General features: G+C 43.1%; 1 protein-coding gene across 1 annotated transcript in view; it reads right to left on the bottom strand.

Annotated features, from left to right (window-relative positions):
• The window catches only part of NELL1 (neural EGFL like 1), a 486,584-nt gene that overhangs the window by 285,930 nt on the left and 172,861 nt on the right, over positions 1-27,793 (bottom strand). Inside the window, exons 8-10 of the mRNA XM_068124016.2 lie at positions 11,912-12,040; positions 11,597-11,699; positions 7,447-7,544 (exon numbers count right to left, since the gene is read on the bottom strand). Of these exons, the coding sequence (XP_067980117.2) occupies positions 7,447-7,544; positions 11,597-11,699; positions 11,912-12,040 (330 nt within the window). The remainder of the gene's footprint in view (positions 1-7,446; positions 7,545-11,596; positions 11,700-11,911; positions 12,041-27,793) is intronic.

Consider the following 27,793-nt stretch of genomic DNA (forward strand, 5'->3'; position numbering starts at 1 on the left):
CAACCGCATCAGCATCTCCAACAGGTATCAGCAAAGTCATAGAATCCATCATTGCTTCGGATATGAAATCTTTCCTCTTCTCCAATGGCTTGCTCTCTGATCATCAATTTGGTTTCAGACCAGGTCACTCTACTCTGGACATGCTGCTTCTGCTGTCTCAACAATGGATGGAGGTCCTCAATGCCAAACAGGAAATCAGAGCTGTCTCCCTTGACATATCACGTGCCTTCGATACGGTCTGGCACCCAGCTCTGCTAACCAAACTCTCCTCCTATGGTATCCATGGAAATCTCCATGCATGGCTTGCGGACTTCCTCTCTGGTCGTAGTCAACGTGTGGCCCTGAATGGATTTCTCTCATCTCCCCTTCCTGTTCAGGCTGGAGTTCCCCAAGGCAGTGTGCTGGGCCCTGTGCTTTTTCTGGTCTTTATCAATGATCTCTCCGACTCTCTGGAAAATCCTCTCTATCTCCTTGCTGATGACTCCACTCTCTGCCGCTCCATTCCTCTTCCCTCAGATCGGCAGTCTGCAGCCTCCTCACTCTCTGAAGACCTGGACAAAATCACAGACTGGTCAAACAAGTGGAACATGTCTTTCAATCCTGACAAATCTCACACTCTTACTATGTCTCTCCGAAAAGATCGACTGGACAACCCTCCCATCTACTTTCTCAACAATCCTCTCCAAGAAGTTCTGTCGCTCAAGCTTTTGGGTCTCACTATCTGCCATGATCTTTCTTGGGAAAACCACATTTCCAAGCTGGCGTCCAAAGCCAGTCGCCGACTGGGCATCCTCCGTCGTGCGAAGTCCTTCCTAGGCACACCTGAGCTCCTCACCAAATACAAGGCTTTCATCCGCAGCTCAATGGAATACTGTTCTCCCCTATGGGCTGGTGCTCCTGCCTCACACCTGGCTCGGCTTTACGCTGTTGAATCCAAAGCTTTCAGAATCATTGGAATCTCCCGCGATGAAGCTATCTCTGAGGGCCTTTCACTCACTCACCGCAGGCAGGTAGGTAGTCTTTCTGTCTTCTACCGACTCCTATCCGGCCTTGCTCCCCCAGCTCTCTCTGTGCTCTGTCCCCCAAATATTCCTACAGGTCGCACAAGATCTGCCAGCCACCCTCTGATGGTTAAACTGCCGAAATCTCGGCTCTCTGCTCACCTTCACTCTTTCATTCCTCTTTTCTCCCGCCTATGGAACAAACTCCCACACTCACTACAATCACACTCCTCCCTCCAGGTCTTTAAAACAGCTGTTCACCACCATCTCTTATCTTCCCCCATCCAAAACCTTGATCTTTTCTAACCCCACTAATTCACCCCAGATCCACCTTGTTTGAAATTCCAACTTCTTTCCTGGAAGTCCTGGCAGTGTCCATATGTTTCATACCTCTCCCACCCCCCCCCCTTCCACGCCTCCCCCCCCAAAGCCCTCTCCCTCCCACAGTTCTCTCGATGTCTCCCGGTCCCTGCTCTCAAATGTTGTATTTGTGTCCTTCCCCCTCTCTCCCCATCTTGTCTACCGCTCCCGATGTTATTTGTTTTATGTCTGTTTGTCTTTCTGTGTGATTAATGTTCGCTCTTTCACGAGCCTCGATCTTGTATACAAAAAAAGAAAAAAGAAAAAAAAAAACAAAAAAAAAAACATACCCTTTCTGTCAAAAGTTTTGGAACGCGCTGTAGCCGCTCAACTCAAACATCACCTCTCTGCCAATAACCTGTATGAAACATTCCAATCCGGATTCCGCTCCAACCACAGTACTGAAACTGCTCTCCTCAAAATCACCAACGACCTTCTCCTCTCCTCTGATGCTGGCAACCTCAACATTCTCATCCTCCTCGACCTCAGCGCCGCTTTTGACAGCATCGATCACACCATCCTCCTCACCCGACTTGAAACCACCTTTAACGTTACTGGCACTGCCCTCTCTTGGATTAAATCATACCTCTCTGACAGACGCCAGTTCATCTCCATCAATAACTGCAAATCCCCCACTGCTCCCCTCTCCCAAGGTGTCCCCCAAGGTTCAGTTCTTGGCCCCCTCCTCTTCATCCTTTACCTGTCCCCCCTCGGTCACTTAATCCGCCGTCATGGTCTCCAATTCCACTGCTTCGCCGATGACATCCAGCTTTTCATCTCCACCAAGTCCATCTCCACCGCCACCCACTCTATCCTGACAAACTGCATCACTGAAATAAAATCCTGGCTTCAAATTAACTTCCTCAAACTTAACTATGATAAATCTGAAATAATCATCATTGGCCCAAAAACGCTCATAAAATCCACCAATAACTTTGCCCTCAACATCGACGGTATCCCAGTATCCACCTACCCTCACATCCGGAATCTTGGCATCATCTTTGACCAAACCCTCTCCTTCGACAAATACACTAAACAGATCACAAAGACAGCATTCTTTCACCTGAAAAACATCGCCCGTCTCCGTCCATCCCTCTCCTCCATGGCTGCAGAAACCCTCATCCACGCCTTCATCACCTCCAGTCTGGACTACTGCAATAGCCTCCTCTATGGTTCACCCTCAACAATCACCAATAAACTCCAATACATTCAGAACTCCGCTGCCCGTCTACTCACCCATTCCCGGACCCGTGACCACATCACCCCCATCCTTTACAAGCTTCACTGGCTCCCCATCTCCCAGAGAATCCAGTACAAAATCCTCCTCTTGACCTACAAAGCCCTCCATAACCTGGCCCCATCCTACCTGGCTGACCTCCTCTCCAGACACACTCCCAACCGCAACCTCCGCTCTGCTGGAACCAACCTCCTGACCCCCCCCCCCCCATCCGGATCAAATTCAGATCCTGGGGGGACAAGGCCTTCTCCATCGCTGCTCCCACCCTCTGAAACTCACTACCTCACACCATCAGAGACTCCTCCTCACTCACCACATTCAAAACATCACTCAAGACCCTCTCCAAGACTCACCACATTCAAAACATCACTCAAGACCACATTCAAAACATCACTCAAGACCCACCTGTACAACACTGCATTCAACATTTAACCCACAGCATTTAACCGCTGACTATCTCTTCTCCTTCTCCCTCCTTTTTGCTTTGAATATTTCCCTATTGATTCTTGTTTTTTGCAATTGTTTTTATGTTTTGCTCTGTATTATGTTTTGCACTCTGTCAAAGCGTCTTTGGGCTCCCTGAAAAGCGCTATATAAAATAAATGCATTATTATTATTATTATTATTACTGTCACTGATAATCCAGCGTCTGTAGCCTCATGCCCTTTTGCGCCAACGTTAGTTCATTTTGGGCGAGTTAACACGAGGCAGGCTAGGAGGACCGGGGCGGAGCGGCAGAAGCGCTGACGGTAAGCACGAGCCGCCAATCAGAGCTCAGAGGTGGTGGCGGCGGGCGTGGCATCACAGGGCGTGGTAAGAAGGTTCGAGCGGGTGCCAGAAGGTTCGGGGGGCGTAGCTATAAAACCCGCTGCGAAAAGCCCTCGAAAGGACTCTCGCAGATGGACTTGCACTCGATAGGACTAGCGCGGGAAAGTCAATGAACAAAGGACTGCTGCCGGAAAGGACTCGCAAGTGGAGAGCGTCAAAGGACTCTCGCAGATGGACTTGCACTCGATAGGACTCGCGCGGAAAAGTTGATGAACAAAGGACTGCTGCCTGAAAGGACTCGCAAGAGGAGAGCGTCAAAGGACTCGCGCGAAAAGGATTGGCGAAAGGGCTGGCGCTAAAAAGCTCGCGCGCACTAACCAGCTCAGAGGATCGAGGAAGAAGAGTTGGCAGAGAACTGTGAAAGAAACACGGGCGCAGCCAGACGCGCATGAACCGATATACAGTGCATTAAGTTGCGCGAGTGAGAACGGCTGAGTAATCGCCAGCCGCGCTGAGAGTCCCGCCCTTTGCCATTCCACTTAGTCATCTGCTTTGTTCGGGAGACGCGCTACGAGTTCCTGCCATCGCCTGCTACCATCTTCGCGGGACGTGCTGGGGCCGTGGAGAGCCGGACGGGGACCGTCGCTGGACGACCACGTCGACGCGTTGGGGAACATCTACCCATCTGCAAATCCCTGTGTGAGTGTGATACGGGCCCGTTGTCTGGGTTATAAGCTAAGACTGTCTAAGGCTGCCTGTGTCTCTGCTCTGTGTCTCACTCTAGTTTTACGGTGTTTGTCTTCATTTTAAGGCTTTTTTTTTTGTATTGTATACAAGATCGAGGCTCGTGAAAGAGCTAAAAGGCATTACGCCCGGTTTACGTCAAAAACCGAGTTACGTCACGGCTTATGGAACCAATTAATGACGTAGGCCGGGGTATTACTGTACTATATACAAAGGTACCCACTAGAAGGCATTTTCTCAACAAATACTATGCCATTTATACAAACTCTTTTTGCATAAATTATTTTTGTCTTCCGAAAATGAGACCAGTATGGTCCATTGAACAATCTTCTGTTACATTCTATGTGAAAATTGTCAACCTTACGTTGACTGGAAGGCTGACGGCACATCATGATATATACAGATTGTTTAGGGAAGATGAGCAAGCCTTTGGAGCATGACATTCCACTCAGGAAATTCACCACACAAAGGCCACCGACAAATCCTCTTACTTCAATGTGTGATGAACATTTGGAAGAGGTACTTTCTCTATAATTGCTGAGCCTTTCGACAAAGCTTATCTGACCTGGGCTGACCTCATTTCCACGTTGACCTCGATAGCAACATTCAGAATGGGCCACCTAGAGTGGGCCAAGTCTTTTTTGCAGGCTCCACTTTGTTTCACTCAACCTACAATTCTTATGTATTCAAGTACTTCCTCTAACTTAACATCTACATCTCTTTATCATCTTCAAGTATAGAATTTGGCCAGGTTACCTACACACAATGGCCTACTCTATTTAAGGGATGACTGGGTTTATGGTCCCTTACAGGGATGGAAGGCCGAGAGTGCTGCCGGTGTCACAAAACAGATCCGCCCCCCGGCGATTCTGTACCAGTACAGATTCGCCCCCCTCGAAATAGATTCGCCCCCCTGCCACGAAATAGGCTCTCCCCCGTGACAAAATCGCCCCCTCATAATATATATGTACTTAGCCCTGGTGTTGGGCTAGCGGCTAGGGTGCCGGCTTAGGATCCTAGGATCCTGGGTTCGAATCCCGGTCGATCGCTGAATTAACGCCAGGGGGGTTGACTCAGCCTGTCATCCTTCCGAGGTCGGCTAATTGAGTACCAGTTCACTGGTAATTCCCTGTTTGTCGTTAAAGGCGGCAAAAAGGGTTGGCGTCAGGAAGGGCATCCGGCCGTAAAACATTGCTTCAAAAAGGGGACCAAAAAAAACAACAACAACAACCACGGTTCCCGAAAAAGGCCAACCCCCGCTTAGCAGGGAAAAATGGCCTCTAAATGTGGTTTTTTTTTTTTTTTTAAATAATATATATGTACATGTTTCAGCAGATATTCAAACTTGGAAAAAAGTGTAACAATTGTATGGCTCTTGGTGATTGTGGAAGAGTTCTTTTACAATTAATCTACAACTAGAGCAACTGAATATTGGTGTAAACTTGTACAACTAAACAATACTAGACTACCTTATGAATGTTATAACATGTTAAAATATCTTGATGATGCTGGGAGGGTTGCATGGGCGACTCATATAAAAACTATATTATATCAGTATGGATTTGGCTTTGTGTGGTTATCGCAAGAAGTTGGAGATGTCAATGTTTGTTGCAACTTTTAGACAAAGACATGATAATCGTTTTCGAATGAAAAATAAATAAAAATAATATTTTATAATAATAAATATATAATAAATATAATATTAATATAACATAATTTATAATATAATAAAAAATAATAATAATAATAAAAATAATTTTAAAATAAATAAAAATACGGGGGCGGATTTATTTCGATATTTACTATACTTATATATTTACTCAATCAATTCCCCAAACAATATTAGTAGTACTTTTATCACGTCCCCTCTTGTAAACCAATATTTCCATATGTATATTTATATATCCGCAAACGAGAATGGGGGGTGATTCTATTCTGATGGGGGCGAGAAACGTATCCGCTGGGGGGCGATTCTGTACCGGTACAGATTCGCCGGGGGGGGGGGGGGGGGGGGAGAGTTTATACGGGGGCGGATTTATTTCGCGACACCGGCATTGTTTTGTATTGGTACCTTTCGATGAGTTTGATCACATATCAGGATCGACCTCGGCCTAGACAACAGTCTTCTGTTGGTCCTTTCAGCACTTTGAAGACCAAGTCTTTAACATAGCATGCACCTCAGTGCAATGGGTCAGAACCAATGCAATAAAAAAAAAAAAAACCACCTTTAGAGGCCATTTTTTTCCCCGCAAGCGGGGGTTGGCCTTTTTCGGGGACCGTGGTTGTTGTTGTTTTTCGGTCCCCTTTTTGAAGCAATGTTTTACTGCCGGATGCCCTTCCTGACGCCAACCCTTTTTGCCGCCTTTAACGACAAACAGGGAATTACCAGTGAACTGGTACTCAATTAGCCGACCTCGGAAGGATGACAGGCTGAGTCAACCCCCCTGGCGTTAATTCAGCGATCGACCGGGATTCGAACCCAGGATCCTAGGATCCTAAGCTGGCACCCTAGCCGCTAGCCCAACACCAGGGTCAGAACCAATGCAATGCATGATGGTATCTCTTTTATCTGGCCAATATAATTAAGTGAAGTTGAAAATTTTCTATTATAATACGAGTAATGTATGCCATTGATATAATCACATGACTTCCCCTGTGAGCCAAAATAACTAACGATTGGTGTAGAATTACTTTGACATTAGACATTATTCCGCTGGGTGGCTTTGGGCCTAATAACGACTTCCTCATCTCAGAACAATAATTACACACCATGTTCCTGCAAAAAAGACTCATTATGCTGCGTTTCCCTGTGTACGTCCTGCTGAGAGCTATGCTTGGTTTTGGGAGAAACGATTTGCACATTTCTGTCCCTGATACTGTGACAGGCACAAAGAATGAAATTTCGACTCCAGGTACATTACATGTACAGTACATTATACTGAACCGATAGGCTGGGTTTATGCAACTTAAGTACCAATCCAAAGGCCTATCCTTATGAAGGTTAGTGAGGGATCTTCTGTGATCGCCAAAAACAGAGTGGGGAAGGACAGTCAGCTTAATTTATCTTTGAACCACAAAAGGATGGTATGTTCTGCGGGCTCCGTATTGTAGATTTATCGTATGATGTGACTCTGCCTGTGATCAAATTCAAAACTCAACACCCCAGAGACGAGAGTGATATATCTGACCTTTCCCGACTAGTTAATACAAAACGTAAAATTTGAAAAACGGTATTCAGTCTAACCCTCTGGATACTATGGGGAACAATTTCAAGTCAACTCCATAAAGCAATTTTTTTGGAGGGGAAATGTGAGTGAAATGAGCGCAATCCCTCACCTGGCATTCATACAGCATGCAGGGTAGAGCTGAATCCTGTTTGGTGAGCGTTAGCCGGCCACCCTCCAGGAATGTCTGGCCTTGGAAGATGCATGTAGCTGAGGGAAAGAACCAAATTCAGATCGAACTCTAATCTCCCAAGACAGGGAGGGCATTGGATCAACAAGCACAGGGAATATGGCATGGCAGATGCTCTCCGTTATACTGTGGAAAGTACAAACAGCAATGGATGTAGATGCTTTGGAAAGATGCACAGGTCTCAATGTGGCAGTTTGCCTTTCTATTTGGAACATTTTTTTTTCACTATCAAAACAGAAACCACAAATCCCGAACAGAGCATGACTGGAACATCTGCATAACAGACATTCTAAATTATAGATTTGAAACACAAAGATACATTTACAAACTAGAAAGCATCTGAAAATGCAAAGCCAGTCCATGCCCGCTTTGTATTCAGACTTCTCCTTCCTAATGCTAAACATGATGAAAACAGCTTTAAAATACAAAACATTGACGATTTTAGGCGATATATACACAAAGAATTAAGTTAAGCACCCCCCCCGTTTTTTTACAACCTCGCACATTACAAGTTTGTTGTCGTCAAAACAGTGTAATATACCCATGATATTGCTATATTTTCTGGAGAAGTGATATTATGGTCACATAAAAACATAACAATCATGCCGTTTTCAATATTTTATTCTGAATAATTTAAGGTGAAATTTTTTGGGAATTTTAGGCATATTTTCACCTCAATTTAAGTATGGAGCTATAGGTCCATCACGGACAGTGTGGATGACGTTTATGTTTTCTAACGTACAGTCATTGTTCTGAGAAGACCTCTAGCGATCTTTGCGTCAATAACGTGTGTAGGACCCACGTGATCGGATCACTGACTCAACCCTACGTCTCATAGACCCTGTAAGCCGTCGTATGCGTTGCTGTGGCAGGTTGAACCCCCTCGAGCACGTTTGGGACATGTTGGGACGACAAATTGCGAAGATGGTCCCTCCAATAGCCAATCTGGATGAATTGGAACGTGCATTACATCGGGAATGGAACAACCTGCCACAGCAACGCATACGACGGCTTACAGGGTCTATGAGACGTAGGGTTGAGTCAGTGATCCGATCACGTGGGTCCTACACACGTTATTGACGCAAAGATCGCTAGAGGTCTTCTCAGAACAATGACTGTACGTTAGAAAACATAAACGTCATCCACACTGTCCGTGATGGACCTATAGCTCCATACTTAAATTGAGGTGAAAATATGCCTAAAATTCCCAAAAAATTTCACCTTAAATTATTCAGAATAAAATATTGAAAACGGCATGATTGTTATGTTTTTATGTGACCATAATATCACTTCTCCAGAAAATATAGCAATATCATGGGTATATTACACTGTTTTGACGACAACAAACTTGTAATGTGCGAGGTTGTAAAAAAACGGGGGGGGTGCTTAACTTAATTCTTTGTGTATAGATGTTTTGACCTCAAAAGCAATATGCTTTAGTGACCCAATGCAAACCCTGCTCAAATTTCAAGTCGAATCAGATAGAAATTGACAATTTTATGCAACCTTGACCTTTGACCTTTTGATATAAAAAAAAAACAATCGGCTTCTAGCTTTTGATCGATGAACCAATTCTGTTGGGTCACCAATTCTGTGACCCAATATGCAAATTCTTAAAATTTCATGTCATCATGAAAATTGACAATTTTAGGTGACGTTGACCTTTTGATCTAAAAACAATTGGCATATAGCTTTTGTTTGGTGAACCTATTCAGTGACCCAATATGCAACTTTTTTTAAAGTTCAGGTGATTCTAATGAAAATTGACGATTTTATGCAATCTTGATCATTTGATCTACAAAAACAAACAAAAAAAAAAACTGGTCGGCTTCTAGCTTTTGATTGGTGGACCAATTCAGTGACCTAATATGCAAATTCTTACAATTTCAGGTAATCATGAAAATTGACAATTTTTTGTGACGTTGACCTTTGACCTTTTGATCTAAAAACAATTGGCTTATAGCTTTTGATTGGTGAACCTATTCAGTGATGCAATATGCAAATTCTTAAAATTTCAGGTCAATTGCAGGTAAGTTGACTATTTTATTTGACACTGACTTTTGACCTTTTGACCAAATTATTAATTTGTCTTCTCCATAGTCTCATAATAAAGCTTTGTTGGAAGTTTAATGACAAATCTAATGGTAAAAAAGGTTACGGCCCAGACAGACACACAAACAGACACACAAAAGTGATGGCAAAACCCCATCTCCCGCTGCGCGAGGGACGGGATAATAAAATCTTGAGGCGCAGGAGTAAGGTGTTAGGGTTAGGCCAAGAATCACCCGATTGTATATTTGACCCCATTTACTTGAGGATAGATCATAGGTAGAGTATTTTCGCTTCTGAGCTATCTGGTCTTAGATGAAATTTCTGGGATGATTTGACTACATTAAAAAGTGATTCTGGTGTAATGCTATCAGGGAAAGAGGGTGGTGCTGCATCGTGGAGCACAGTCCATCAGAGTGGGTATTAAACGGGATGTCCAATCTGTAACATGAAAATAAAGTTACATTGGGATCTTTCTTAAGAGTCGACCTTTGGTCTAGCATGCTAGCAAAAATCTAAAGTATAATACGAGTCCCCTTGCAATGAATTTAAATGTCGGAGGAGGTTATTAGGCCATTCAAACCTGTGCAATGGTTGCCAATGTATGGTTGTTTGTCCGAGATGACTCGGTCGGGGTCGGGTCTGAACCACCGAACTCCCAGACTCGAGTCTGGTGATTGACAGTTAAAGGTGTTGAGCATTGGGTTTAAGCCTCCATATATCAAACTTTCTGCTGGTTCCTGGTCAGCGTATATAACTGCTGTATCAGCCAAATTGAACTGTGAATAGTGAGCCAAAAGTGAGAGATCAGATTTAATTTAAAATTTGGACATGGTACTTGTGTAAAGGGCGACTACAGACTCTTCGACTGTAGAAAGCGAATGCAGGTGAGACAACTGGCTTCACACAATTCTGGAAGGAAGGTGTGCTGCAGAACCCCTTGCTTGAATTACACCAGATCACCAGCATTTAATCAAATCTCATATTGCTGATTATATCAAATCCAAACAAGCGTTACGCCTGGGTCCCACGTCGGTGAAGTGATGTGAGTTGACAAAGTGGAAGACGCAGGAAACATGGAAGAGTCGATAATATTTGCGAGTGGGTTGCAGACACACCCACACACCAGATTAGAAGTTCGTAGTTCGTTTATTTTTCAAGATATTCCGCTCACAAGGTTCAGACATACATGGCGGCGGCCATTTTGGATTTTGACGTGGCGACCCAATTTTAAATAGCGTTCTTCCTTATGCCTAGACACACCCACACACCCGATTAGAAGTTGATACTTCGCTTTTTTTTCAGGCTATTCCGCTGACAAGGTTCAGACATACATGGCGGCGGCCATCTTGGATTTGGACGTGGCGACCCAATTTTCAATAGCGTTCTTCCTTATGCGTAGATACACACACACACAAGATTAAAAGTTAGTAGTTCGTTTATTTTTCAAGATATTCCGCTCACAAGGTTCAGACATACATGGCGGCGGCCATCTTGGATTTTGACGTGACGACCCAATTTTCAATAGCGTTCTTCCTTATGCCTAGATACACCCACACACCGGATTAGAAGTTAGTAGATCGTTTATTTTTGAAGATATTCCGCTCACAAGGTTCAACGCACGCACGCACACACGCACGGACGGACGGACGGACACACGGACGGAGGGGAAAACCATAGTCCCCCTTTCGCTCCGCGGTGCGACGGGGGACAATAAAGTACATAGTAGCTTTGAGGCCAACGCATTAGCATCAAGCTAACTTACCAGTTGTCAACAACATTGCTATTACTTTTGTAGTTTCAACAACTACCTGATGTATCTAGTTTAAGTCTCCAAGGTACAGGTTTCTACAATGAAGAATTGGAGAATGGTACCTCGTGACCACAACCCTCCATTCACCAATTATGCTTTCAGCACCATTCCCTAAGCTGGCACAACCATATCCATAAGACTTTATTTATACTGTTGTAAGAAAGATAGCTAGAGGCCGATGATGGGAATGACGGTGTGGAAATGACTTACGCCTACACTCCTTGCAACAACGTTGTGGGACGTAAACCGCAACACTGCCCCCCATGCACAAAGGCTGCGGACAGAGCAACCGCTCACATACGACCGTGCCGTTCTGTGGATGGCAGACATCATGGTTCATCATTATACATTCCTATCCAGCACTATATTTATGGCAAACAAGAAGGCTGCTGTCACATTATTTGCATTTGGAGTCATGTGATAGAATGCCCTTTTGGGCGGTCAATGCTTAACAGGTGGAAAGGCCATTGCTTCCGCGCACAGGTGCCATTGGGAATAGAGGAGGCAAGTGCTTGGTGTACGCACCTTGCAGGTGCAGCTTTTGCAGCCACGCTCCCAACTGTCTCCGTCGTAGCGCAGTTCACCATCCACGTCGCACATTCTCTCACAGCGACACTTTTCGGTGGCGGAGAGTCGGCGCTCGGCTCCACGGAGCTGCCAAGAAATATAAAATCCAACGATTAAAGAACAAATATTCAGCAATACAATGAAATCATGAAAACCTGCGCCGTTCTCTTTATTAATTGGACATCGGTTGAAAATTGGTAAGCGGAAATTTCCACTGTGTGCGGAACCTCAAAGTCTCTCCAAATAAAGCATTACAGGCATGTTGGTTATAACGTGACGGTGCTCAACACTCTGGAGATTTAGTTATGCTTGCTTGGTTTGCCCTGCTCCAAATCATGGAGCAAACTCGCTCAACTCATTAAAAAAACATTTCACACAGCACACTTTATGGAGGAAAAATGGTAGCTGGGCCTCCGTGTTCCATGCACGTGTTTGTAAAGCCAGACGCAATTCAACAAGACCGATGGTCTAGCAACGGCGTAGCCGGATAAACTTCATACTGATCGGATCAAGCAATCTACTTGTCGATTTATGACGTCATAACGAAGGCACCTATGACATCATCATTAATATATGTTATTCAACATGGGGAGTGCTTTACAATGAGCCACCTTTCAATTTTTAACATGGTGGTTTTGGAGATATAGAGGTGCAAAATTTTTCGTTTTTTCCAAGATGTCGCCCATACCACGTGACCTATGACGTCATAATTTGCATTCAACAAAGGGGCAATACCCCTGGTGCTCACCTGGTAGAATAAACAATATAATGCACTGACTAAAGGTATTTAAAACCTATTTCAATGATTGCTAGAAGACAGGGCAGCATGTAGAATCATACTAACATGATCATAAGACTTTAAACAAACAAACAAACAAAAAAATACCTATTTTGGGGGACAACTCCACCCCCCCCCTCTCCCCTAAACCCGTATACCTCCTCAGACCCCAATTTTTCTAATGCCATGAACAAACATTGATACATCACGGATGATGCCGCTTGTGGTGAAGTTTCATCGAAATTGTATGTTTAGTTTTTGAGAAGAAAGCAAATATGTATTTTGGGGGGGGGGGGGGGGGGGGGGGGTCAAACCTGGACCCAATTTGACCCCCCAGTCAACCCCTTTAAACTTCGATTTTCTTCGTGCTGCAAACAAACTTTGGTACAGCACGGGTGGTGAAGTAGTGGTCAAGTTTAATCGAAATAGTGTGTGTAGTTTCAGAGAAAAAAAGCAAATTCCCATTTTTGGGGGGTCAAATCTGGATGCACTTTGACCCCCGGTAGACCCCCTTAGACCCTAATTTTTTAATGCCGTGAACAAACTTTAGCCACAACACAACAAATATTATATTGTGCCAAATTTGGTCGCAATCCCATCAGCGGTTTCGGAGAAGAAGTTTCAAGTGTTTACGGACGGACGGACGACGCGCCATCGCATAAGCTCCCCTGAACTTCGATCTAGGTGAGCTAAACAATTCTACAGGAAGAGGCACTCCGATGGTGAAAATTTTGCATCAATCGGACTGAAAGTTGCAGAGAAAACAAATTTTAAAGAGAATAAACCTGCAAAATGCCGGCAGAAGGATATATACACACATACCTGCATATATGCATGTGGAGTCACCTGATACATATACGTATATATATATATATATATATATATATATATATATATATATATATATATATATATATATATATATATATATATATATATATATATATATATATATATATATATATATATATAAAAATATATATATATATATATATATATAATATAAATATATATATATATATACACAAAGAATTAAGTTAAGCACCCCCCCCGTTTTTTTACAACCTCGCACATTACAAGTTTGTTGTCGTCAAAACAGTGTAATATACCCATGATATTGCTATATTTTCTGGAGAAGTGATATTATGGTCACATAAAAACATAACAATCATGCCGTTTTCAATATTTTATTCTGAATAATTTAAGGTGAAACTTTTTGGGAATTTTAGGCATATTTTCACCTCAATTTAAGTATGGAGCTATAGGTCCATCACGGACAGTGTGGATGACGTTTATGTTTTCTAACGTACAGTCATTGTTCTGAGGAGACCTCTAGCGATCTTTGCGTCAATAACGTGTGTAGGACCCACGTGATCGGATCACTGACTCAACCCTACGTCTCATAGACCCTGTAAGCCGTCGTATGCGTTGCTGTGGCAGGTTGTTCCATTCCCGATGTAATGCACGTTCCAATTCATCCAGATTGGCTATTGGAGGGACCATCTTCGCAATTTGTCGTCCCAACATGTCCCAAACGTGCTCGAGGGGGTTCAACCTGCCACAGCAACGCATACGACGGCTTACAGGGTCTATGAGACGTAGGGTTGAGTCAGTGATCCGATCACGTGGGTCCTACACACGTTATTGACGCAAAGATCGCTAGAGGTCTTCTCAGAACAATGACTGTACGTTAGAAAACATAAACGTCATCCACACTGTCCGTGATGGACCTATAGCTCCATACTTGAATTGAGGTGAAAATATGCCTAAAATTCCCGAAAAATTTCACCTTAAATTATTCAGAATAAAATATTGAAAACGGCATGATTGTTATGTTTTTATGTGACCATAATATCACTTCTCCAGAAAATATAGCAATATCATGGGTATATTACACTGTTTTGACGACAACAAACTTGTAATGTGCGAGGTTGTAAAAAAACGGGGGGGGGTGCTTAACTTAATTCTTTGTGTATATATATATATAATATAAATATATATATATATATAATATAAATATATATATATATATATATATATATATATATTATATATATATATATATATATATATATATATATATATATATATATATATATATATATATATATATATATATATATATATATATATATATACATAGAAACACACATACAAACATACATACAAACATACATTCATACGGACAGCAAAAACTGTTCTGGACGGCATTGCCCGATGGGCTACACCTTAAAAACCCTGAAGATATCGTGCCTTTCAAATCTGGATGTATAATTCTATCAATGGAAAGCCTGCTCTGTTTTGGTTTAAAACGTATCTTACAGATCATACATTCACCGCAAATATTTCTGGTTATTTATATGTCCCCATTAATCTTTCTGTCAGTGTTCCTTAGGGACCTGTGCTTTTCCTACTTTTGTTTTCTCTTTATCTGCATTCACTTCATACAATTTGATCATACCCGCAAGTTACCCCTGTCTGCACGGATTCTAAATGGGGGTGAGGATTCTTCATTTGTGCTCCGACACTGCAGGACTCCTTACCTTTCTTTTAAAACCCCCATTGACAAAGTTTTCAAATCTTTCTCTTAAAGCCTTGTCTTTTTATGAAGCCTGGTGTTGGCTTAGCAGTTAGGGTGCCGGCTTGGGATCCTCGGATCCTGGGTTCAAATTTTGATCAATTGCTGAATTAACACCAGGGGGGTTTACTCAGCCTGTCGTCCGTCCAAGGTCGGATAATTGAGTACCAGCTCACTGGTAATTCCCTGTGTGTCGCAAGAGGTGACTAACAGGGTTGGTGGCAGGAAGGGCAACCGGCCGTAAAACATCGCTTCAAAAAGGGGACCACGGTGCCCAAAAAAGGCCAACCCCTGCTCTGCGGGGAAAAATGGCCTCTAAAGGTGGTTCTTCTTCTTCTTGCTGTCTTTTTATGGTTGTTGCTTTCTCGTAATGTCTCCCCTTGTTACCATCATTTTGAATTTCTTGCTCATTTTGAATTTTTGTTCTTATTTGTAAAGCGCTATGAGGTTTTATTCCAAAATGAAAAGCGCTATATGAGAAATGAGTTGAATTTAATTGAATTGAAAAAAGTTTAACAATCATCTTTTCTTATTTCAAAAGGAATGTAAATGAATGGACCATCAGGGATGACAAGATGCACTTAAGAAACATTTTTGCCATAATTCATTTTTTAATCCCGACCAATAGCCGCTCTCTCGGTAACTGCTGAGTAGATAGAAAGCAAGTAGATTTTTGCCCGGTGATCAAAAGCCAACATTTGTAGTCACAGGCTCCACGAGAGGATAATACAGGAGAGAAACACAGGAACCGTAATAGGTAGGATTCCTTGTCGTGTATTCCAAAACAGCAGAAGGTGAAACCGTTCATGTACCCTTTATAATGTACAAGCTGGGGTTCATAGTGCGACAGCCCGGTGCTCTTCTAATGCAGTTAGAATTTTGAATACATAAATTGCTTTTTTCGAAATATTTTTGTGAGGGTATAAAACACTTCCCGACACCAAATTATGAATGGGTTCAGGGATAATTTCATATTACCTTTCATATAGCTACACAGCCTTAGGCATGATAGAGGGATTTTTTAAAACATCTAAAGTATCTAACTTTGTTTTTAAAAGTTTTCAAAAACTTTATTGCCTCGGAAAGTTTGACGAAGATCCGTTCAGCCATTTCTGAGGTTAATGGTGACATACATACGTACATACATGCATGCATACATAAATACATACATACATATACACATACATACATACATACATACACACACACACACACACACACACACACACACACACACACACACACACACACACACCGACACACAGACCGACACACACACACACACAAACCGACACACACCCAGACACACACACACACACCGACACACACACACACACACACACACACACACCGACACACACACACACACACACACACACACCGACACACAGACCGACACACACACACACACACAAACCGACACACACCCAGACAGACACACACACACACACGCACACAGACCGACACACACCACACCACACCCACACACACACACACACACACAAACCGACACACACCCAGACACACACACACACAGACCGACACACACACACACACACACAAACCGACACACACCCAGACACACCCAGACACACACACACACACCCACACACACACACACACCGACACACACACACGCACACACAGACCGACACACACCACACCACACAACACACACACACACACACACACACACACACACACACACACACACACACACACACACACACACACACACACACACACACACGTGTTCACTTTAATTTTGGATAAACATTAGAGGATTAGGGTTAAGGATATGGTGGAGACTTTAAATCTCTAGGTTTTTTCATCGCCATTTACAGAGAAAAGGGCAATAATCTTATCCAAAGCAACAATTGGTTTAATTGGAGGAAAACAAGGACTAGTTAAAAGGCGTCACGTGTGAGTTAGAAAACAAGATAGTTTTCCAGGAGAGGTAGCGGGTATCGCCATTAGTGATTGCGGATACGATTCAGATCCAATTACGAAGTCAGCCCACTGGTTGTACAAGTACCGGGTCGTGGCTGTGCCTGTGCTTCTGATGTGCTGTCCCTACACACGAGGGGAGGACATTGTAAGTTGTCCAGGGTGGCCGAGATAACTCATCTATTCTTTGTGGAAAACATAGTGAAAGTCTTCATCGCCCTCCAGCTGATACTCTCGGATGGGACACCCACACACTTTGTGATGGAACACCCTGCCTGTTAAACACCAACGCTGTACTTTATGGTTACATTTAGAATCAAACTCGGATTAGACAACTCACAGGCAAATTAACCTACTCTGCTCCATCCTGTGGGATTGTGGTGGAGTTAAGACGCCACTGCTTTAATACGAAACTAGAAAGCATCTAGAAATGCAAAGCCCGTCTGCGTCCATTTGTATTCAGAGGTCTTCTTCTTCTTCTTCTTCTTCTTCTTCTTCTTCTTCCATATGATCAAAATAACGAAAACAGTTTTAAAGAATACAAAATGAAAATTGATGATTTTAATCAGTTTTGACCTTTGAGCTTTAGATCTAAAAAGAGAATGAGCTTCTAGCTTTTGATTGGTGAACCAATTCTGTGACCCAATATACAAATTCATAAAATCTCAGGTCAATTGGACGAAAATTGACGATTTTATGCAACCTTGACCTTTGACCTTTTGATCTAAAAAAACAAAAAACAATACTCCTACCTTTTGATTAGTGAACCAACTCAGCGACCTGATATGTAAATTATTTAAATTTCAGATCAATCGAATGAAAATTGGTGATTTGATGCAACTTTGACCTTTGACCTTTTGATTAAAAAAAACAATCACTTGTAGATTTTTCTAGGTGAACCAATTCAGTAACCAAATATGCAAATTCTTTAAATTTCAGGTCATTCGGATGAAAATTGATTTATGCAACCTTGACCTTTGACCTTTTGATCTAAAAAAAAAACACACTCAGCTTCTGGCTTTTGATAGGTGAACCAATTCAGTGTACCAATATGCAAATTCTTAAAATTTCAAGTCAATCAGATGAAAATTGACGATTTTATGTGACACTGACATTTAACCTTTTGACAAAATTATTAATACTAGGGCATTGCCCGTACGTGGGTGCCCGTTCCTTGCCAAAAAAAAAAAAAAACGCTACCCGTACGCTCTACCCCGCCCGTACGCCCGTAAACAAAAAATAACAACGCTCTTCGCTTCCGCCCTTCGCTCTGACTGAATTGGGAGAAATAATGCGCATAAGAAATCGAATTACGTACCGTAATGGCGGTCAGCTCGTAACGCGCACACTGTCCGGAAGTTCGCATATCGCATATCTATCTATCTATCTATTAATGCCCATTTATTCAATTATCGCCAACGTATTTTGGCTTTTTGCAATTTAATCGCAAGGAAAATTAGAAAGAGAAGAGGGAAAAAAAGAAAAGCCTTGCCTTGCTGCAAACAGCTGCTGCAAACAACAACAACATGGAAGGCTGCACTGTCCGGAAGTTGGCATATCGCAGTTACGATTATTTTAGTGTTAATGGCCAATTATTCAATTAGCGCCAACGTATTTTGGCTGTTTGCAATTTAATCGCAAGGAAAAGTAGAAAGAGAAGAGGGAAAAAAAGAAAAGCCTTGCATTAACGCATTAACGCTTGCATTGCATTAACGGTTCGGCACACGTGATAGCTCGCTGCTCTCTGATTGGTTGAAGCGTTTTTTGGACATAGCTCGGTAGGTACTTGTCCGATTAATTACAAACCTTGAAAAGGCACATCCTCGGGTCCCCAGCAATATACCTGGCAAGTTTCAAGTATATCGGACCCGTGGTTGTCGAGAAACAGCGGTCACAGACAAACACACAGACACACAGACAGACACACAGAGATTACTGGCATTATAGATAGATGCCTTCTCCATATTCTCATATTAAAGCGTTGTTGAAAATTTGATGACAAAACTCAAATGGTAAATTCAAATTTCAGGTCAGTTGGATTAAAATTGATGATTTTATTTGACATTGACTTTTCACCTTTTGGCCAAATTATTAATTTGCCTTCTCCGTCCTTGTCAAGCATAAGGCTTTTGTGAAAATTTGATGACAATAGCTCAACAGTTACGGCCCAGACAGACAGAGACAAAATAGATTACAAAACCCCGTCTCCTGCGCCAACAAGTTATGGTCACCGCAGATAATAAACTAGAAAAAGAACAATCAGAGATTGCAAACCCTCGCCAGGATGCATTGTCAGTGGTTTTTAAGGCTTTTGTGTTAAAACAAATATGGCGGCCGAACCACGTGACCGATGACGTCATCTTGTTTTTTTTTCTAAAGTAATTTATTCCTAGATTATGCTGAATAAATTTCATCTTGATTGGATGAAGTTTTTTACTTGTCGAATTATGACGTCATAATTGAGGCACCTATTGCATCATGATTAACATCTTTTATTCCACATGGAGAGTTCTTTACAATGAGCCATGTCAATTTTTTCTATACAGTGCTTTCGGAGATATAGAGGTGCAACGTTTTTCGGTTTTTCCAAGGTGGCGGCCGAACCACGTGACCTATGACATCATCATTATCATTAAAAATTCTACAGGAGGAGGTGCACCTATGGTGAAAACTACCTGTCAATCGGACCAGCAGTTGCAGAGAAAATCATACTTATTCTGTGTGGACAAACAGACAGACAGACAAACAGACAAACAGACAAACAAACGGACTCAAATGCGATACCCTCTCCTCTGGCGAGGGTAATAAAAGAAAATCCTTTAAATCCCAAAAATAATTTGTTTGACTAAAGTGAAACAAGGCACAGCTAGAGTGGTGCTCAGTAGTGTACATACCTCCACCAGGCTTAACAGTTGATGTTTTGTATCTCACTGATAAACCGGATGTGGATTCAGACCCGAACCAAAATATAATCGCCCTTGTTCTCGTCACCAAACCAACTCATCCACCTACTTTTGTTAAAAATCACTCACACACAACTTTTTGAAATACTTGATATTGTTTTTATCCCAAACTTACAATGGTGAAGAATCACTTATAAAATAAATAAAATTCTCATATTCATATCCGGATTCGGATCTTTTTGAGATATCGTGCTGTATATAGTTTTTGACCTGATCTGACAATGGTGAAGAATCACGTAAAAAAAATTCTCGTGTCTGGATCGAGATTTGGATCTTCACCAAAATCTAAGAATTTCGTCAAGCACCCATCCTCTCCACCAAATTTCATCCGAATCCGTCCACAATTGTTTGAGATATCTTGCTCACAGGCAAACAGACAGCGATGCAAACCATCCACTCTCAGTGGTAAAGAATCGACAAAGCATTTCAACCTTCCAGCAATTAATAATTGATGATTAAACAAATTTTTTTTTTTTTTTTGTATACTGAATCGAGGCTCGTGAAAGAGCTAACATTTATTTCACAAACAAATCAACCAGACAAACAAAACACACAAAAAGAGGGAGTGGAAGACAAGATGGGGAGAGAAGGGGAAGCACACAACCACAACATTTGAGAGCAGGGAGAAGTGTGGGAGGGAGAGGGCTTGGGGGCAGGAGGCGTGGGAGGGGGAGGGTGGGGGGGAGAGGTATAAAACACAAGGGGACCGAAATTAGCGGGGGTAGAAAAGATCAAGGTTTTGGATGGGGGAGGATGAGAGATGGTGGTGAACAGCTGTTTTAAAGACCTGGAGGGTGCAGTGGGATTGAAGAGAGTGAGGGAGGCGGGAGAAAAGAGGAATGAAGGAGTGCAGGTGAGCAGAAAGTCTTGATTTTGGCAGTTTAACCATAAGAGGGTTGCAGGCAGATCTTGTGCGACCTGTACACTCCATGTACACTGCGAAATTACTCCATCCAGGCCCCAATACCTGTGTGCTTGAGGTAATAGTTCCTCTAACACCTCAAACAGATGCACTCTGGACATACAGACCACAACTAACCCTTTGCCCTTCTGCTACCCTGTAAACCCCTACCAAAGCTTGCTTTTTGGACATTTGCCAGCTCTTGTCTTTCATTTTCAACCTATTTTCGTATGGAGCACATTCATAATCAATCTTTGCAAAAAAAGTAATAAAAACAACAAAAACGCCGAGGAGGAAAACAGCAAACCACATTTTCTGTTGTTTCCACTGCCAGACTCCTTTCCACTCTCTCGCCATTGCTCTGTTTGTCTCCCAAAGGAGAGATATATAGAGCGCGTTCTTTCTGCCCATCACTCTTTGGAACAGCGCTTTGGTTGTGGGAAGAGTGCTTAACAACTGGTGAAAGACAAAGGCTAGCCTCCGAGTAACTGATCAGAGCAATCTACACTTTGCTGCCACTCGGATGGTAAAACACATCCCTTTTCCTTTGGGGAGGTATCCACACCAGCAAACACGTCCCCATTTCTAGCTCGCTTGAATGTCTGATGCATTCAAATATGACTGTGTTGCATTTCTTAAACAGTCGTACACTCCTGGTGTTTGCTTAATGGTTAAGGTGGCAGGCCTAAGATCACAAGGTCCTTAGTTCAAGTCTCTGGTGAGTTGACTCAGCTTGTCATCGGTATTGCTACAACACATCCTTCCGAGGTCAGTGAAACGAGTACCAGCTTACTGGGATGAATGCACCATTGGAGTATCCTGCGGCGGAGTGGCGACCTGTCCAGGACTGCGTGCAATAGCCAAGAAGCTTCGGCAGCCCTATGCATCTGAAGATGCAAAAACGAGTTGTCTTCCTCAAACATTCCTACAATTGTGTCTTTTATTTGTCAGAACACAGGCAGATTTAACAGCCAATCATTTGTGATCTTTCTCTAATGCCCGAAAAGCCACTACTGTTGCTTATGGAAGCATTTTTGTGAGCACATACATTTAATTTGCTACCTAAGTGTTTATTATTTTTGCTGTGTAAGTGCAATACATTTTAGTTCATATAGAAGATAAGAAACAAGTAATTGCAAGTCAATAATACTTCCTGTTCTGGACTAGCAACACTACCAATTCTGGAAAAGCTCCATGCAAAGACTATAGGATAGCTTGGACGTACATGGACTCGCTCGGCTTTCAGCAGTCCGCCCTGGGTATCGAATCTTGGGCCAGTTATAAATTGTCACTCTGTGTTCCGCATGTGGAGCGATGCGTCGATGTGCACGCCACGCATGGCAAGGATATTAAGATGGGTGAACCACCTGCCAACATTTGTAATTGTGGATGTTAAAGATCCTGCAGAATATTTCGTGAAGAGGAAGTGAGTTAGTTGTCAGGCCTTGCTGACCAGTTTTGGAAATGTTTGGGCCAAAACCATTCCCTGGGTGACCCCACAGGAAGATGGGAATATAAGTGAGGTACTTAAATAAATAGTAGTAGTAGTAGTAGTAGAGAGGGTAAGCTGACCCCAACTCCAGAACCACGATCCACAAATGAACACAGGTCATCCACAGACTAAGAAGTAATGAATTCCAGTGCCCGAGGAGGATAAGGCAATTTGTCGACTGCTTCAAGCTCTTCTACCTTAATGGATTCATAAATTCCGAGCATATTTCATGACATATTTGTACGAATTACTTTCACCAAATGATTTACAAGCTGCCAGGAGGAGATAACGGGATCGTTAAGCAATTAGAAGGAAAAGCTCGTGCGTTGCCAAAACTTTCTCGTGGTACGAGGAGTTCGCCCCTTGCAGGTGTTTCGCTAATATTTGTGACTTTCATTTCCATGCTTAGCCAGGTATCGCGGAGTAAAGATTAAACATTGCAGAGTTTTCCTTTTATCTCTTTCCCACGAATTGCTCGGCTTGAAGTAGTTTCTGGGCTTTACAAGAAAGCTTGCTTCGAATTGGAGACTTTAATTACAGCAATTTTACTTGGTGGTTTTCCTGATAGCTTCATTTTAATACTTCGACATGAAAAATTCAGAGGAACATCATTACGAGACTTTCAAGTGAAAAAAAGACAATTTCACAAGGAATTGTTTTGTAAGATTATTGCATTCATTGAACGAGGATTACTTGTTTGCCAATGATATTCCGATGTGACCGGAATCGCGCGAACCTAAAATCAAAGTGGTAAAGTCAATTTTAGTTTGGCTTTTCAGAGAGATCCTGAAATTAACCAAACATGACTGGTAGAGTATCCTGAAGGTATGTGTACTAACCTTTCAGGTGTCGAGCCTGTGTTCAAATCCCGACCCATCTATGAACTGTCTGTCACCTTGTGGTTTCGCAGACAGGGCGATGCGGAAAAGTGTGCGCCATCCATCCGGTGGACGTCAATTTGGAGGACCCGTCTGCCAGCATTGGTCGTTGGCGGTGAACGTTAAATATCCCATTCGAGTTACGACCGACACCTTCAACACACTACAAATTCCTGTCCCGACTGACTGCATGGAAGGAAATGACAAACTACCCAGCACAAAAAAAAACAACATCCTGCGCAACCAAACAAAAAATGTATAAAAAACCCCTGTGGTGAAATTTTAAGCCATTTGGACTAAATTTAGGGGTTGCACACGGAGTTTGTAATTTTCATATTTGGCTCGCATAAATGTTTGGAGTTGATTATTTATTCTCCACTGCTATACTTGTGATTTTGACCATTACAGTTGACCTATGACCTTGCTATGTACTGCACATTTTGAAGTTGTTTTTAAGTTAATTGAATACAGTACAGCTGTACTCTGGTGTATGCAGTTGCTTTTATGTGAAGAGTACAATGGTCTCCAGACAAGGAATGAAGAACAAACCCAGTATCTGCTTCAAGTTGTGACAGAACATCGCAAGAGGGTTCCCGATTGCTGAAAATCAACGTTTATCGGGCAACATTGAGTGGCTGGCAACCATGAGTCACTGTGCAACCCCTAAAACTTAATGTATTCAAAAAATATGTAACATCTAGAAGTTTTACCTCAATAGCAAAATAATTAAAGGTTAGGAGTAAAACAATTTTAAAATTTTTTGCCTTATGTAGGTAGCTAAGAACCACCCTACTACCCAACACAAACAAACTACCCAACACAACCAAACTAGCCAGCACAACCAAACTACCCAGGATACACAAACCATCCAGAATAACCAAACTACCCAGCACAACCAAACTAGCCAGCACAACCAAACTACCCAGTGCAACCAAACCACCCAGCAAAACCAAACTACCCAGCAAAGCCAAACTACCCAGCACAATCAAACTAGCCAGCACAACCAAACTACCCAGCACAATCAAACTACCCAGCACAATCAAACTACCCAGCACAATCAAACTACCCAGCACAACCAAACTACCCAGTGCAACCAAACCACCCAGCAAAACCAAACTACCCAGCAAAGCCAAACTACCCAGCACAATCAAGCTACCCAGCACAACCAAACTACCCAGGATACACAAACCATCCAGAATAACCAAACTACCCAGCACAACCAAACCACCGAGAAAAACCAAACTACCCAGCACAATCAAACTACCCAGGATACACGAACCATCCAGAATAACCAAACTAACCAGCACAACCAAACTACCCAGGATACACAAACCATCCAGAATAACCAAACTACCCAGTGCAACCAAACCACCCAGCAAAACCAAACTACTCAGCACAACCACACTACCCAGCACAACGAAACTACCCAGTGGAACCAAACTATCCAGTGCAACGAAACTACTCAGCACAACCAAACTACCAAGCACAACTAAACTACCCAGGATACACAAACCATCCAGAATAACCAAACTACCCAGCACAACCAAACTAGCCAGCACAACCAAACTACCCAGTGCAACCAAACCACCCAGCAAAACCAAACTACCCAGCAAAGCCAAACTACCCAGCACAACCAAACTAGCCAGCACAACCAAACTACCCAGCGCAACCAAACCACCCAGCAAAGCCAAACTACCCAGCACAACCAAACTACCCAGCACAATCAAACTACCCAGCACAATCAAACTACCCAGCACAATCAAACTACCCAGCACAATCAAACTACCCAGCACAATCAAACTACCCAGCACAACCAAACTACCCAGCACAACCAAACTACCCAGTGCAACCAAACCACCCAGCAAAGCCAAACTACCCAGCAAAGCCAAACTACCCAGCAAAGCCAAACTACCCAGCACAATCAAGCTACCCAGCACAACCAAACTACCCAGCAAAGCCAAACTACCCAGCACAACCAAACTAGCCAGCACAACCAAACTACCCAGTGCAACCAAACCACCCAGCAAAACCAAACTACCCAGCAAAGCCAAACTACCCAGCACAACCAAACTACCCAGCACAATCAAACTACCCAGCACAATCAAACTACCCAGCACAATCAAACTACCCAGCACAACCAAACTACCCAGTGCAACCAAACCACCCAGCAAAACCAAACTACCCAGCAAAGCCAAACTACCCAGCACAATCAAGCTACCCAGCACAACCAAACTACCCAGGATACACAAACCATCCAGAATAACCAAACTACCCAGCACAACCAAACCACCTAGAAAAACCAAACTACCCAGCACAACAAAACTAGCCAGCACAACCAAACTACCCAGTGCAACCAAACCACCCAGCAAAACCAAACTACCCAGCAAAGCCAAACTACCCAGCACAACCAAACTACCCAGCACAACCAAACTACCCAGTGCAACCAAACCACCCAGCAAAGCCAAACTACCCAGCAAAGCCAAACTACCCAGCAAAGCCAAACTACCCAGCACAATCAAGCTACCCAGCACAACCAAACTACCCAGCAAAGCCAAACTACCCAGCACAACCAAACTAGCCAGCACAACCAAACTACCCAGTGCAACCAAACCACCCAGCAAAACCAAACTACCCAGCAAAGCCAAACTACCCAGCACAACCAAACTACCCAGCACAATCAAACTACCCAGCACAATCAAACTACCCAGCACAATCAAACTACCCAGCACAACCGAACTACCCAGTGCAACCAAACCACCCAGCAAAACCAAACTACCCAGCAAAGCCAAACCACCCAGCACAACCAAACTACCCAGTGCAACCAAACCACCCAGCAAAACCAAACTACCCAGCAAAGCCAAACTACCCAGCACAATCAAGCTACCCAGCACAACCAAACTACCCAGGATACACAAACCATCCAGAATAACCAAACTACCCAGCACAACCAAACCACCTAGAAAAACCAAACTACCCAGCACAACAAAACTACCCAGGATACACAAACCATCCAGAATAACCAAACTACCCAGCACAACCAAACTACCCAGGATACACAAACCATCCAGAATAACCAAACTAGCCAGCACAACCAAACTACCCAGTGCAACCAAACCACCCAGCAAAACCAAACTACTCAGCACAACCACACTACCCAGCACAACGAAACTACCCAGTGGAACCAAACTATCCAGTGCAACCAAACTACTCAGCACAACCAAACTACCAAGCACAACTAAACTACCAAGCAAAACAAACCATCCAGAACAGCCAAACTACCCAGAATAACCAAATTAGCCAGCATAACCAAACCACCCCCAGCACAATTAAACTACCCAGCATAAGCCTTGCCAAGTGACTACTTTGCCAAGAACAATGTTTTAGAAGGATTATGATACATTGATGATGATGAAGGCTCATGGAGAACTTTGTACATATATTACATGGAGGCCAAAGACATTCATAGACATGAGTGTACTTTTCTGGGAAATTCAAGGACATTAACTAGAACAGCACTCGGTAGCGCACATACCTCCGCCAGGATATACATATACCACATATATCCTGGCGCCAGGATATACATATACCACATATATCCTGGCGCCAGGATATACATATACCACATATATCCTGGCGCCAGGATATACATATACCACATATACCACATTCCCTGGACACCACCACCCAGTCATTCACAGTAGACAACTGCATCTCCTTCCTTTCTTTCTTCCAACGCAAAATTGACAACATCGACAACAGCTTGACCACCGCCGCACCCGCTCCCCCTCCAACCACCTGCCCCCCCCTTATCCTGCCTTCCCCTGTCTCAATTCTCCCCGGTCTCCCCTACTGACCTCTCTGAACTCCTCATAGGATTGAAAACTGCCACCTGCACTCTTGACCCCATCCCCTCCAGCTTTGTCAAGGCCTCCCTTCCTGCTCTCTCTCCACTTATCATTGCAACAATAAACTCCTCCCTGTCTACAGGCATCGTCCCACCATCCCTCAAAATTGCTGCTGTTACCCCCATTCTAAAAAAACCTGGTCTAAACCCTGACACCCTAAATAACTTCAGACCCATCTCCAACCTACCCTTTCTGTCAAAAGTTTTGGAACGCGCTGTAGCCGCGCAACTCAAACATCACCTCTCTGCCAATAACCCGTATGAAACATTCCAATCCGGATTCCGCTCCAACCACAGTACTGAAACTGCTCTCTTCAAAATCACCAACGACCTTCTCCTCTCCTCTGACGCTGGCAACCTCAACATTCTCGTCCTCCTCGACCTCAGCGCTGCCTTTGT

This window comes from Myxine glutinosa, chromosome 8, assembly GCF_964187855.1.
Source record: "Myxine glutinosa chromosome 8, kmMyxGlut1.1, whole genome shotgun sequence".
Lineage (NCBI taxonomy): Eukaryota > Metazoa > Chordata > Myxini > Myxiniformes > Myxinidae > Myxine > Myxine glutinosa.